The sequence below is a fragment of the Terrapene carolina genome, unplaced genomic scaffold (genome assembly GCF_002925995.2).
Source record: "Terrapene carolina triunguis isolate 2854851 unplaced genomic scaffold, T_m_triunguis-2.0 Scaffold236, whole genome shotgun sequence".
NCBI lineage: Eukaryota > Metazoa > Chordata > Testudines > Emydidae > Terrapene > Terrapene triunguis.
The window spans coordinates 10,201,404-10,216,326 of NW_020664587.1; the positions used below are offsets into that span (position 1 = coordinate 10,201,404).

At 42.7% G+C, this 14,923-nt stretch overlaps 1 protein-coding gene across 1 annotated transcript in view; it reads right to left on the reverse strand.

The window, feature by feature from the left end:
- The window catches only part of MACO1 (macoilin 1), a 50,553-nt gene extending 40,446 nt beyond the window's left edge, over positions 1-10,107 (reverse strand). Inside the window, exon 1 of the mRNA XM_024203668.3 lies at positions 9,947-10,107. Within this exon, the coding sequence (XP_024059436.1) occupies positions 9,947-10,026 (80 nt within the window). The 5' untranslated portion in view covers positions 10,027-10,107. The remainder of the gene's footprint in view (positions 1-9,946) is intronic.
- Positions 10,108-14,923: the final 4,816 nt, after the last annotated feature.

The window sequence follows — 14,923 nt, forward strand, 5'->3', positions numbered from 1 at the left end:
TGTGTGTGTGTGTGTGTGTGTGTGTGTGTGTGTGTGTGTGTGTGTGTAGCTTAATTGCTCAGGTTAAGTGTGTTATTTGAGAATTCCATCCTTAGATACTTTTATTTTTCAGTCAAGAAAGATAATGATATACAAAAATATCCATTGCCAATCCAAATGTACCTGACTGCCCCATCACAGCATTGTTTGGGAAACAAAGACATTTGAACCAGTCTGTACTTTTCTGCAGCTGAGGTCCATAATAATAGACATGTTCTCTAACAAATTAGTTTTGCCAAATGTAATGCAAATCTAATAATTATTTAGTGTCTCTTTTAAAAAGGGGACACTATACACTTGTATGGGCCTCAAGAAGTACCTGCCTAATCCTAATCCTGTTTTTGACACTGGTGATTCCTTCCAGTTAGTAGGCCAGATGGCAGTGATTCTTAGGAGTAAGAAGAGAGTACCTGAACCCTTGCATGCCCTTGTTCCACCCAGATATGGTGTACCTATGTTTGCTATTCCTGACAAATTCTATTGTCTATGTAACAGTTTTTGTCACCCAAATCAGAGGGGCTAAATAGACAAACAGTGCTCTCCCCTATGCTGGTGTGCCCGTACACTTTAAACATTTCAAATAGCTATGGATGTACAGTAAAATTAAGCTCTATTAGAAAAAAATATGCGATGACCTCTTGTTCTGGTAGGCGAATCACAATTCTGTTCGCTTGATCTTTATGACAACAATAATATTCCATGACGGCGTTATTAACAATATTTCTCAATTGCTCTTTTCTTTTCCTTGGCTTTGTACTATTTCCCTCTACTGCCTTAACATTTGTACTCTTCAAGCTCTGATATTTTCTGGACACTATTCTTCTTTACATTCTCTCACTGTTTTAGTCACTGTCCCTACTGTGCCCCACCTCCAATATGCTCATCCAGCAATGCAAACAGCTGGTATTCCTTTGGTGTCTAGCATCAGCCATTTATTATCCATGACCCTCTCATATTCATTGATCTTTCTAAGCACATCCACACGTCTCTCCAATTTTGATAGCTGCTGTGTCAGTATCCTCGCTTACAGATAATATTTATCACACAGAAAAATGCTCTCTAACCTTAGACTCAAATGCATCGCCCTGCACCCATTTTGATTCCCCAAGTTAGTTCTTAATACAGAAGAGAAAAACCCTCATGCTCAAATTGGTTGTAGATAATTACCCTGCATTTTAGATATTCAATTTTCTGGCCTGTTACATCATACAAAAATCTGAAATCAGTGATTTGCCCAAGAACTGACAAGGGCAGGACTTTCCCTATAAAAGTGACATAGGGTCTAATTATACAGTGGAAGGCCGGAGGGGGTAAAGGCAAAAGATGGAAGTGTTGACCAGAAAGGACCAGTGACTTGATCCAGTATAGCAAACCCAATAAAAAAGGTTGATTACTAGTATACTCATACAATGAACATGCAATTTTACTCCAAACTCCACATTCATTGTCTCTCCTGCTTTGGATTTTTGAAAGGAAAAAATGCAGAAGAATTAACCTAAGTGCCAGAGGTGCTCCCTGATTTGCTCATTCTTTATTTTCTCCTTACTGCTCTACACCGCTGAATTGTGTGGGTGCTGCAAGGTAAAAAATGTCCAAAATAATTGGTGAGAATTATATTACAATCTGCAGTGCACACCAAGTCCAAAGCCGTAGCAAGCTAAACTGGTACTCGATTCCTTCATGATCGGTGAGTCCCAAAGGCGGCAAAGTGAATCTTACCAGAATTGATGGCATGTTTCATTTTGCAGTCTGACACACAACACAATGGACTGGAAAGCATCTTGAGACTGGCAAAGTGCCAAATGTAGAGGTAGGCTTCAGAGAGGTGAAGTGAGGCACCTATGCAGAATTACTACAGAGCTCATAGAGTCAGTCAGCAAGATCTCAAGCCTGTCTAGCTGGGTCTAGCCAAAATATTTTGAATAGTTAGAGAATATGAATGGAGATTCTCAGATGAAAAAGGTGCTTTATATGTGCAAAGGTGATTTGGGGAGAGAAAGGATACAGAATGGGGAGGGACAAGATGCGTATAAGGAGAACAGCAGGTAAACAAGAATACAGGACAGAATACATATAAATGGCATGAAGTAAACAGAATGAGGCGAATATGGAAAATATTTTACAATAAGGAAGAGATATTTGAAGAATCCAGAGAGGGATTTGCCCTGGTACTAAATCAGTGCATCATATGGAGAAAGTCTGTGTATAACAAGAATTAGAGTAAGGGAAGATGAAATGGAAAAGTTACATATATTTTACAGAAATTCTGGAAGCAAATGTTATACAATGGCTTAACTGGAGGCATGCATTCAGCAATGAGTATGATATTATTGGAAAAACAGACACAGTCAGACCCACAAAATAACTTAGCTGAAAATACCAAAGTACAGAACAGGTAAAAGTAAAGGAGGCAGAGGAACTGCAATGTGTGCAGAATGAGACACATATGCAGAGGGTAGTAATATTACCTGTAGTATTGGGGATGACAAAGTAGAACATTTAAATTTAAGCCAAATTATATTTGAGACCTGGATTTGAGTTAAGGTAAAAAAAGGTAGTACTGTTGGTTTGTTACAGACCTCCAGGGCAGCTGGAGAAGGGTGAGCAGAAAATGTTTTTCCTGTTAAAGGAAGAGGATTAAAAAGTGCTAGATTAAATCATCATTGGGAAGAATTTTTATGGATTTAAAAAGAGACCATATTCCTTGAGTTAGAATGTACCATTTTTCCTTACAGTGTATTGAGCTGTCAGCATAGTCAAAGGCTTAACACTTGGATATAAGCCAAATCAGAAGTTAGGTAGAACACAGAATCTAGTGAATATTTTATCAAAAAGTGATCATACCACCAAGAAAAGCAGCACAAAAGTATTGGACAATCAGAGGCACATACTGTCCTCACTCCACATGTGGAGCTCTCAATACCCACTTGAAGATTTCAGACATATACACCTCCTCCTAAGCATTCCTTTGGCTGGCAGCCCAGGGAAATGCCTGTGATTGAGGGCAATATATGGTGTTAAAAAAAGCCAATACTGAATGCATACAAAATGCTTTAGGGAAAGTTGTTTTGAATTCCATGATATGTAAGGAAAGTCAACTGAAGAGGAAGTTAAACCAGCTGTAGAGTGCATTTGGAATTCATCTCAAATCTTAACCAGCTATAAAACTGGCATCAAGTGTCAACATGATTAAGTAGGGATATAATGAGCAGTATCAGCAATAAAGCTGAAAGATTTTAAACAGATCAAGTAAGAATGAGGCTTGGGAGGACTACTAAAAACCAAGAAACAGCAAGCTAACAGAAAAAAAACTTGAGAGGTAAAAAGAGTTAGTGTCAAATTGCAATGAGTACTTTGATTAATAAAGAAGATTTTAATATATGCACGGTACAAAGGGTAAAAGACCTGATCTATTCAAGAAAGATTGTGAAATAGGGAATAGGTAATTAAAAAAATGGAAATGCAGACTTTTGACTGTATTTCATAGAAAAATAAAAGAGCAAGTGCTTCTCTAGAAAGTTGACCGGAAGATTTAGGGGAACACAGTACACTTAAATTGTAGTGAAGTTCTTTTAAAATGTACAGTAAATCCTGCAATACAGCACAGAACTATCACACTTGCCCATAGTACGGATGGAGTCCTAGCCTATCCGGGTAATCACAATACTTCAGAAGCAGTGATCATTTTAGACTGTGAGATTGCACCATTGGCATCTGAAGCTTCACTTGCAGTACACAAGCACAAAGCTGCCAGCAACTGTGCCAGCACGCCACGCTACACAGCACTTAATCATGGCCTGAAGTAGCTTCAAATTGGACATGAGGAACCAGACTAAATGGGAGAAAAAAGGAAAAAAGGAAAATAAAAAGGAAGAAGCAGAAGAGCAACTGCTGAAAATTGGGGAGAGGGAAAAAACAAGAGGAGACCAGCTCAAAGACCGAGAGTTTAATGGCCCTTTCTTGAAGGCCTGAGGCACAAATAGCTGATTTAACGTATGGAATGAACACTAGAAAAAGCACTGTATGTAGTACAGTTACATATCACTAATTCCATATTTTAAAGGCCTTAAACATTGAAACTAATTAGTTAAGTAAAAGAATATTGCACACGTTTTAGTGTGCAAACATAGTATTCAGTCAATGAGACAGGAAGTTTACATTTTCACATGTAAATTACAATTTGACAATTCTGATGGTCTGTTCTACAAGGTAATTATGCAGAAATAAATTCCTTTCCTGTTGCCTAAAATATATCGATTGTGGGGCTCCACAACATCTGTAAAACTGAGAAACAGTCACTGCGGAGAGATGAGAGAATCCCCAAATTTTAATTGTTCCAACTGTCTAGCATGTACTCACTAAAATTTACAGCTTCCAATCAGTACCTTAAACTACCTGAAATTTAGGTACGTATAAGTACTAACCACCATGTCCTCTTCAGAAATTTGGAAGGATAAATAGCATCATTTCATGTTAAATCTTTAACAAAAATTCAAATGCATTCCAGATGAAATTTCATATTGAAATCTAATACCTGTCTGAGTGTTATCATAAAAGGTTGGGTTTATCGGAATATCTTTATAAAAACAAACATAGGGACCATTGTACCCATCTCCTCAAAACTAGCTTACAGTCCTTCCTTTGATGTATTCAAAACTTTCCATTTGACCATTACTTAATTTTACTTTTAGTTTAGTCTTCTCCAATTTCATCCCAGATATTTAACAGTTAGGTATTATTAATGTTCAACCACCAAATCCAGGAATAACCATAGGCTATCATTGTTTGTTTTTGGTAACGTCTAGCACCGAGGGGTCCTGACCCTCGCTGGGAGCCTTCAGATGCCACTGGTATAATAAATTAAAAAATAGTGCAAGGCACATTCCAAACTACCAAGATAGAGTCCTGTCTCAAATAACTCAGTCTAACAGATACAGACAGTGGTTAGTGAAAGGGGAACAACAAATAGAGATTTTTAATAAAAGTCAACTAGATTCAGCATAGGCAGCAGGGCAGAAGTGGGTCTTTAAGGGGAACTTAAGTGTGAACACAGTAAGGGGCCTTGCCAATGAGCTCAGAGAAGTTAAACCATGAACAGGAGCCAAATGGAGAAATATTCAGTGTGCAACAATTGCTAAATTCATTAATAATTTTGCAAAATCTTGGGTTGCTGAACTGGTGTAGACATAGTCAAACAGATTAAAAGCAACAATTTTGCCTTTTGAACAGTAATGGCCTCTCTTCTTCCTTTGTGTATGTTCTCTTTGCATACAAGGGTAAACTTCACTTTACCAAAAATGCTGCTCTGAGCACTTAGGTGAGCAGGAGTCTCATAAACGTCACTTGGTTGCCATAGAAAATTGAGGAGACAACATTGCATTATGGAGGTTTTTTGTTTTTAATAGAGTCAGGATGCATTCAGTGGTCTGTTTGTTTCACCTATCAGCTTTGGGGGCTTCATTTCATCAAACACAAAACCTACTAAGTTATCATCCGGATATTATAAAATGATTATTGCCATTTTTTAGGTGGGTCACAGATATTGCTTACCAATCTTGAAAGTTTAAGAACCCTGTCAAATCACATCAGAGACTACTTACATAATATCATGATATACTGAACTATGAGTGAAAATGGTAAGAGGGAAGGGAGACAAGAGAAGGGATGAGGAAAAAGGAAAGACATTCCATATAAAGCACTTCTTGCTGATTAGGTTATCAAAGAAGCAAACCCTCCACACTAGCTTACCCTACCTCTTCCTGGAATAGCACATTGAAGCTGTCTGAATTTTCAGAACAGAAAATGTCAATATGAAATGAAAACCCTAAGTGTAAAACAAAGAATTCCACGAGAAACAATTACTACAAGAAATGTGATGCTTCGTATTGGAGATATACCTACAGCTAGCATAGCTGTGTACGATTCTTTTGAAAAAGCAACCACCCACCTAATAATCCATCCCACCTCCCCCGCCCCAAATCTGTTCAGATGTAAGAGAAGGTATATAATGTTGAATCTCTATTTAAAAGCAACTGATCGTAGGATTCCAGAAGGGTCTGTCTACATATAACTATTTTCCAAGCGACTGTGCTCCCTAAATATTATCTTATAAACAGAAGATGAAATTACTTTGTAACTTCCAAATGGTATTTTGCTCAAGAATAGACACTCTGAAGCAATTAATAAATATTTTGTTATTCTACTACATTTAACATTGTCCTTAGATTTTCCATCAATTTGACATGAACAAGAGACTAAACAGAGAAGTAAGCAGTAACAAATCTATATTTTTCTGAAAAATTTGTTTAAGAAATTATTAAATTAGCAAACAAGTGCCAGTATATTATTTGTAAATAAGATTTATAGGTAAGGGATTTCAGATATCAGCCAAATATAGAAATACAAAGGAACCCTTTTCTAGTTACACTATTTCTCACAGAACAACTTTATTTTAAGCAGAGGGTCACTATAATCAGAATCACAATTTGCATATTGAAATTAAGTAAAACTCTGTGGGAATTTCATTATATCAGAGTTCACTATGAATTGGTTCCCTTTTGTAAAGCTAATGTTGATATTAGGCACATTTTCTCAGATCTTCAACCTACTGCATATACAGACCTCAACTGAACTAGAAATAGAAGTGAGATATTATCACAGCTCATGATTTTCAACAATCAGTGTTTCAAGTCTATCAATTTCTCTCTTACTCAAGAATTGTATAATTACTGTGTACCTGAATTTGACAGCCCTCTCTTACTAGCTCAGAAACGTTGTTTTCTCCTAATTGTTTAGGGCTTTAGTTGACAGTGTCTTGTCCACTAAGGAAGCTACCAAGTTTAATACTCAAATAAAGTATACCTTAAATTAACTGTGCTCTTTAAAATACTCTTAAGATTAAAACATGTTTTAACAAAACAGCTGTTCAAAAAGATGTTCTATGGTGTTTTGATGTGTACCATATATGGAACATGTCAATGCATGCAGTTATTTCACACAACATAAAAGTCAGGTGCCTTTTGCCATCTAAGTAGTACAGATATTCTTGTAATTTCCATCTTTATAAATGAATTATTATTTAAAGTTAAAGTTTAAAATAAAACTAGTGCCATTTATTTAACAAGTCAAGACTCATGCCATTATATGGAATGCAAGCATATTCAGAACCATTCTTGACCAAATTATCTACCTTTATTTGTTTAGCAAGTCTTTTTCTTAGAGCTTCTCACTGTTTCAGCTCCACAGTCAGAAGTTCTAATGTGGACAAGGTGCTGGCAGCTGCTGGCATTTTTTTACCACCAAGTCATCTAGATTTACTCTGAGCAGTAATTACATGACTCCATATGAAAAACGTTCCAATCTTTTCTACTAGTGGTGCAGCTCCACAATTTTAATAAAAATTTTAATAAAAAAGTTCTGTGCAGACACAGCTCTTTAGTATATATGGGTTATGCCAAAGGAGGGCAAATGCACCCTTATCAGGGAGGAAGGGGGACCAATACATAATTTGTGGGGGAGGGGGAAGTACCATGGGCAAAAAATACCTCCTGACAACCCCCTCACCCTCAAAAAAGAGTGTCCAGCAGTTACTCCAAACCACCAAAATATCTAATACTCTAACCAAATTCTCCGGTCATTCAATTTTTGCCCAAATATATTGATAGTACTTGACTCTATCTCAAGTGGAAACCCATTGTACCTATTCACCATTCTCTCTGTAAAATCATATTTCTAGCGCGCGCACACACACACTAATGAACAAAAGCCAAGATATGCTACTGTTTACAGTAAAACACCATCAACTGGTCTCTCAATCTGAGATTTTCTTGCTCTTGTTTTAATATATGACCCACGTTTATCACCAAAAAACTCTATGAGTTTAAAGGGACACATGAACTTGCAATCTAGTACATTTTTAAAAAATGAATTAAAAGTCAGTGTCATGGACTGTACCTGAAGCTGCTGCCATTTTTTTTTTTTATTTACCCAACATACCTCCTTATATTTTAAAAATGTCTATCTACCCTGTTGTGAAAAAAACCCCACACAAACAGAAGAAACAGTGAAACTGACTATAAAAGCTTATCAGAAGCACAAATAAGCTAAAAAAGAAAAATAATTTCTCATCTTTTTCAGTTACACTAAACTTAGGTGTTTCTTATAAGATTTCATATAGAATTATGTTTTTAAATTGACAGTCCCTTTAAAGAAAACAATTTGCACTAATTCTGACTAAAATAAGCCAATTTACTCTTCAAAATGCTTCTTTAAAAGTCCTATAAACTTCTCTGAGTATAAGATTATCATAGTAGGTGATATGTCAATTTCACTTCTTTCTAGCTGAGGTTTTATACCCTACATAAAAACCTAACTCCTTAACCTTGCGAACATGTTAGATGCTGCTGTCCGCCAAAACTTTGCATCCACAATGCCACTCATGCAAATTCATGCTGTCAAATCGCTATGGCAAGTTATCTACAATGTTACACTTCTTGAAGTCACATTATTCTGCTCTGTTTGAGATATGTGGAGAACTCTCCCAAATTGTTATTTCTGAACCGGGCAGTCCTCAAGATACGCACATTATGCTAAGCCCCTCACTATATCATGTAATGCAGGAGTTCTCAAACTGGAGGTTGGGACCCCTCAGGGCATCGCGAGCTGTCAGCCTCTACCCCAATCCCTGCTTTGCCTCCAGCATTTATAATGGTGTTAAATATATAAAAATGTGTTTTTTAATTTATAAGGGGGGGTCACACTCAGAGGCTTGCTATGTGAAAGGGGTCACCAGTCCAAAAGTTTGAGAACCACGGATGTAATGTTCTGGAAGGATAAATGTGAGGGGAAGGAGTGGAAAAACTCTGAACAAATCTCCTTCCCCAAGTTGCTTCCTTCAATTAGCACCAACAGGACCTTGGCCAGCAGCTCCCACCCACCCTCACCCCGGTTTATACAGAAAGGATAGGATGTGGGGAACCACTACACAGAAACAAAACAGCATCTCAACTAAGTCTGTAGAAGGACAGGGGGAGGGTAAAGGTCTCAGGCAGCTGTTGAGGAAGGGAAAGGGGGTCAGGCCCTGAACAGGAAGAAGAGGCAATGCGAGGGGGACTTTGAGGGGAAGGGAACCTCTGAGAGGAAGCATTGGGAGTGCTCTAAGAAGGGTCTATGTGTGGGGGTGGGGGGAGTTATGAGAGGTAAGGGGACAATGTGAGTAGAGTGAGAGGCCCTGAAGGGAGGAGCGTGGCTCTGAGAGGAGACAATGTGTGAGGGGGGTGGACATGAAGAGACAATGTGTATGTGTGGGGGCTGGGAGGAGGTGAAGTATGGAAACCCCTGAAAGGAGGCGATGGGGGAGGGCTGAGAGGAGGCAGTGGGGGGTGGCCTGAAGGGAGGCTACCCCCCACTGCCTCCTTTCTAAAGGGAGGCGAGGGGGGAGACAATGGGGGGGCCCTGAAAGGAGGCGATACGGGGCTCGCAGGAGACATTGGGCGGGAGGGCTCAGCGGTGGGATGCGAGGCGGAGTCATTCGTGCTCGGCATGGGGCAGGAGCGCGCCAGGAAACCAACCGGCCGGGCCCAGAGTGCGGCCTAGCGGCGGTTGCCGAGCCGGCCGGGCCCCAGCTGCCCGCGCTGAGGCCGGGGAGGGGGTGCGAGGCGCCGCGAGCCGGGCGGACGGAGGGGACGTTCCGTCCTGACAGGCCGCGTCCCTCGGGTGGGTGGGGAGCGAGCGGCCAGGGGGAGGGGCGGACACTGACAGGCCGGGAACGGGGATCCCGAGGGGCGGGGGAGCGAGCGAGCGGCGCTGGGGCCGGAGGCAGCCGGGCCGGGGGAAGGGTCCTGCCGGGGCTAGTCGGAGCGGGGTGGGAGGAGCCCCCGCGGCAGGGGAGCGGGGATCCGGCCAGTACCTGCCGTAGATGCCCTCGGTGATGCGGTTCCGCTTTAGCGGCCGCCGGAGTTTACTGCAGTCCGCGCTCCGCCGCTTCATCCTCCCGGCCCCGCGCTCGCTCGGACCCGCCCGCCTCACGGCACCACCATTCGAGGCCGGGAAGATTTTTTTTTTTTCCGCTTCCCCCCCTCCCCTTGGAAACAAAGAAATAAAAATAATTTCAGGGCCGTCCCTCCCCGCCGCGTCCCCGCGCGCTGACGCCGCGCCCCCGCCCCGCCTCTTCCGACCACATCCAATCCGAGGAGGACAGAATGGGATCGACGGGAGGTCAAACCAATCAACGACAGCGAGGGTCGGACGGACGGGCAAGAGAGCCGATCAAAAAGTTTGTCCCGCCCCTCCCGCGACGTTCTGGTCGCAGGCCCGCCCCAAACTCTGAGTGACGTCTCGCGGAGAGAAAGAAGGGTGAATTGACAGCACACCCTCCAATTACTTGAAAAGATTTGGTTCTCACCCCACCCACCCGGGCGTTCGTACCAGGCACGCGCCCCACAGTATGAGTGATAGCAAGGTTGACCAATCAGAGATAGAAACAAGAGTGGGCGGGACATTATCCATTCGGAAACGGACAAAAAGAGGGATCATTCTATCTTTGACTGACAGTATAGTCCCACCCCCACACGTTTTGATTGACAGCCTCGCTGACTACTAGGCTGTCAGGAAAGCGGGAGCGAAATCCCAGTGTCCAAAAGTAAGAGGACACAAGGGCCTTTGTCCCGCTCCGTCTGTCTCATAACGCAGCCGCCCAGGACGCCGCGTCGCCCTGCCTCTAGAGTGACTGACCGACAGCTTGACTGGCAGCTGAGCCGCCCAATCCCTGAACAGGGAAGGGGGCGCGTCCAGCCCTTCCCACTGTCGGACCAGAGAGGGGACCGTGGCTTATAACAGGCCAATCAAAAAGGGACGGGGACCAGGGCCTGGCCAATCAGAGGTTACCTCCCTAGGCTTGTTGGGCCATAGGACGAGCCTTGAAAGGGTGGCAAGTGTCGGGTCAATGGGAGGTCGGCAGGAGTGGGCCTGGCACTAGGGTGGTGGTGGAGTGGCCTCCTAGGCCTGCCCAGCCAGTAGAGCCACCAGTGCCAGGTGTCCGCTGCTCCTGGGCACCCAGGGGAGCGCGATGCCGGTGCTGAGGGACCCCACCAGTCTGGGGAAGCAGCTCAATCAGGGGGCTCTTGCTCAGGGGTTTGAGCATTGGCCTGCTAAACCCAGGGTGGTGAGTTCAATCCTGGAGGGGGCCACTTAGGGATCTGGGGCAAAATCAGTACTTGGTCCTGCTAGTGAAGGCAGGGGGCTGGACACAATGACTTATCAAGGTCCCTTCCAGTTCTAGGAGATAGGATATCTCCGTTAATTTATTTTTTTTTATTTTTTTTTTTTTTTTTTTTTTTTTTTTTTATTACCCCCCCCCCCCCCCCCGGGGACCTTTCCAGTTGTTTGTAAATCTGCCCGGACAGAGAAAGGAGGCTCAAAAAAGAGACAATGTCCAGAAGAACCCAGATGTGTGGTAACCCTATCCATGGATGCGCCGGGAGCTGAGGGAACCCCCCTTTGGGGGCACTGGGCGTGGCAGAGTCAGGCTCGCGCTGAGGCTGGAGATGCTCCGATAATGGTGACAGGCCAAGTGAATGGAGCAATATGGTGTCCCCTGGGATGGGCCTGGCTCACATACTCCTGTTATCTATACAGAGACAAGGTGGGGTAATTACCTTGCCTATTTTATCTCTCTAATATTCTGGGACTGGCACAGCTACACCTTATTTGTACAAGCGTTTCTAGTGCTCCCTAAGGGTAACATCTGTGCACCACAATACCCTGATTTCTCTGCAGGATTTGGAAATCACCGGGACTTTCCCAGGATTTACGCTGGGCTGCTGGCATATTGAGACAGGATGTGGGGAGTTCACTAGCAGCTTGGGTAGTATGTCTATATTGAATAAAGCTGATAAGAATGAGATGAGAAGGAAGTTATACCAGCATGTAGGATGTGATGCATTAGTTTTAAGATGGGTAAATTTCCCAGTCCCCTTTGCTTAGTGCATATGTCTTTCCCTCTTGGCCATTCCATTGTTAACTACTGTCAAAGATACTAGCAAATGTCTGTTTGGTTAGAGCAAAAAGACGGAGGTGGGATTACTGGGTTCTGTTCCTTGGTCTGGGTCCAATTCTAAGGCCTTGACTGTGAAGTAAGAATGGACTTAAATTCAATTGATACAAAAGACTTCTAAAGCAAAATAAGTGTCCACACAAGCGGGTGTATCAATTTAACTAAATCAGTCTCTAATCTCACAACTTTCTTGTGCAGTCAAGCCCTAATTGAAGTCCAGATGCTGCCCTGAGATCTGCCTGGGCAGGTGGCTGGGTGAAGGCGGCTCTCTCTATGCAGCTCCTTGCAGGACTGGGGCTGTACTGTGCATTTTGGGTGAATCTCTTAAATGTTGTGCCTCCGTTTCTCCATCACTAAAATGGAGATGATAATAACATTTGCCTAAGCACTCAGGCATGTTGACTTTGACATCCTTGCGAGAGAAGTTCAAAGTATCACCTTCTCTGTGAGCCTTTCACAGACTATGTGAAAGTGATCAGTATACAATGTGAGCTCAGTCTGCAGAGAGACTGTCCCCTCCTTCTCCTCTGAGCTGGGAACATTTTCACATAATAGCCAAATCATTTTAAATCATACATTCCAAATGTTGCCTTTCCTTCCCCCTTGCTTGTCTTTCCCTTCCTGTTCGTCACTTTTACATTCTAGATACTTTACTTTTCTGATTTGACCTCCCCCCATCTTTTTCTCTTCACTGTTTTGTTTTGTTTTTTGTATTCTTTGTCCTTTCTTCTCATCTCTCCCTGCTGCCACTTCTACTCCCATTCTGTTTTGATGGGTCTAGAGTGTGCATGGATCCTCTGTCCTGCTAAAGGTGACTGATGAGAGCACTTTGGGAGGATTTGTGGATGTCAGTGAATTTGCCTGGATCACCTGCCAAATGTGGGTCAGGTGGTGTACACTCTACCCCTGCTATTTCCTAGAATTTACAATGTACATTTGCCTGCCTGGTATTTTTTTCTTTGCCAGTAGGTGGCTTTCTCCCCATTCATATACACTGCTTCTGTCTCTTGGGCATAGGTATGCAATATTATCACCTGCACCAATTTCACCAAAGAAGAACTTTACACGCCTCCAAAATACCCTCAAGCCGCACACTAGCACTGCCCTTCGGAGATGCTATTCCAAGCTGATCGTCTCAGAAACTTTGCAGATGCCATTTTTGTGCTGCTTTTCAGTCTCTTTCAGCACCTCATGTGTAGCAATGAGATGCATAGAGTCTGATCTTGCGAGGTTCTGAGTGCTCTCAGTTCCTGGTGAAGTCTCAGTTTCTCTGATAGCTACTTCTCAAGGAATTGGGTCAAGTATTAATGAAATTGTAAGATCTTTGTGGCAGGGACCATGTTTTTGTGTTGGGTTTGTACAGTGCGTAGCACAATAGGGTCCTAGTCTGGTCATCCTAATTATGTGGCTAAGAGGCATTGTCTGCTTAACTTTGATTGTAAAATCCTTGAGGTAGGGTCCATCTCATCCTACAGCACTGAGCGTGTTGATGGCACTCAGTACATAATGTTGCTCCCCTGTTTGACCTGAGCAGTTAGCCAATATTAGGGGTCTTGCAGGTGGTTTCTGTTGGGAGAAGAAATTGATGACAGTATTTTTTTTAATGCACTCCCGATTATTGTAAAGAGTGTACACTAAGTACTATTTTCCTGATCAGAGTAAGAATCAAACAGGGAACCATTTCTTTGCTCACAGTTCCAAGCCCCTTTTCAGCAAGCACTTAACCTCAAAGCTCTAGCTTTATCTCAGGGTCATGCTACAAGTGCTTCCCTGCTGCCTTCTGTGGTGTTTCAGCTGCCTCTGTTACTCTCACACCTCTCCAGCAAACAATATCTAGTCACTCAGATAATTCACATTCCTCACTGGTTTTGCAGGTCATCTGTGTTTTGGGTAGTGGCTCCTATTGTTTCAACTATTCCATATGGGAGCTTAATTAATTAATTGTTGCTACCCACCAGTTTCAACATGGTTTCACCCAACCCCCAGCATAAGGGGTGTTAGCTCAGCCAAACTCCAACTTGGATAATTATCATGTTAAGTCTCCTTACATTCCCCTGCAGGACCATTGACTACTAGTATTGTTCTTCACTTCCCACCCTAAGCTCTTGTGTTCAACAGTTGCCGTGTTTCTTCCTAGAGGTGGCTGCATTTTAGTGGTGGGAGAATTGATTTGCGTATGTGTGCCACTAGATTCTTAAGCAGTGTGTAAACCATGGTGGGATCATTTAGGATGAATGACAGTCAGTGGACTCACACCTTTGGAAGTCGTTATTTCACGGTGCATTATTACTATTGGCTCTTGGACTACTGCATAATAAGGTGCAGGTTACTGAAAGATGTGAAAAGCATGTTCCGATTCCAGACTAGTCGATTTGTCCATCCATCACACCCAAACAGTCTTCAGTCAAGCAAGGTACAGTGCTTCTTTGTGAAAAGGAATATATTTAAAGTCGGTCGAGAGCTTATAGAAATTTTATTTCTAAAATAGGCAATAATGACCCTCATTTCTAAAGTATTCCTCTTTCCAATACTAACAGTGGCTTGTTGGTCTAGGGAAGGCAGTAAGCAAGTCCCTGGATGGAATCGGATCACAAAGCATAAGGGTTCTGGTAGTGAAATGTCCTGCCTTTCAGCCAGCTGGTAAACACATCAATCAGGAATGGTGTTTCGGGAGCAGAGGCTGAACAGATCTCGACATCTGGAGTCTGGCAATCTTCATCGTTCTGCTTATCTGAGCCAAACTGCAGCGGGCAGAGGTAGAGCAGCAACAGTATGTTGCTTTTGGAATGCCCTAGATTGCATAAAATGCTGTCTGCTAACCCTGGTGTTCTC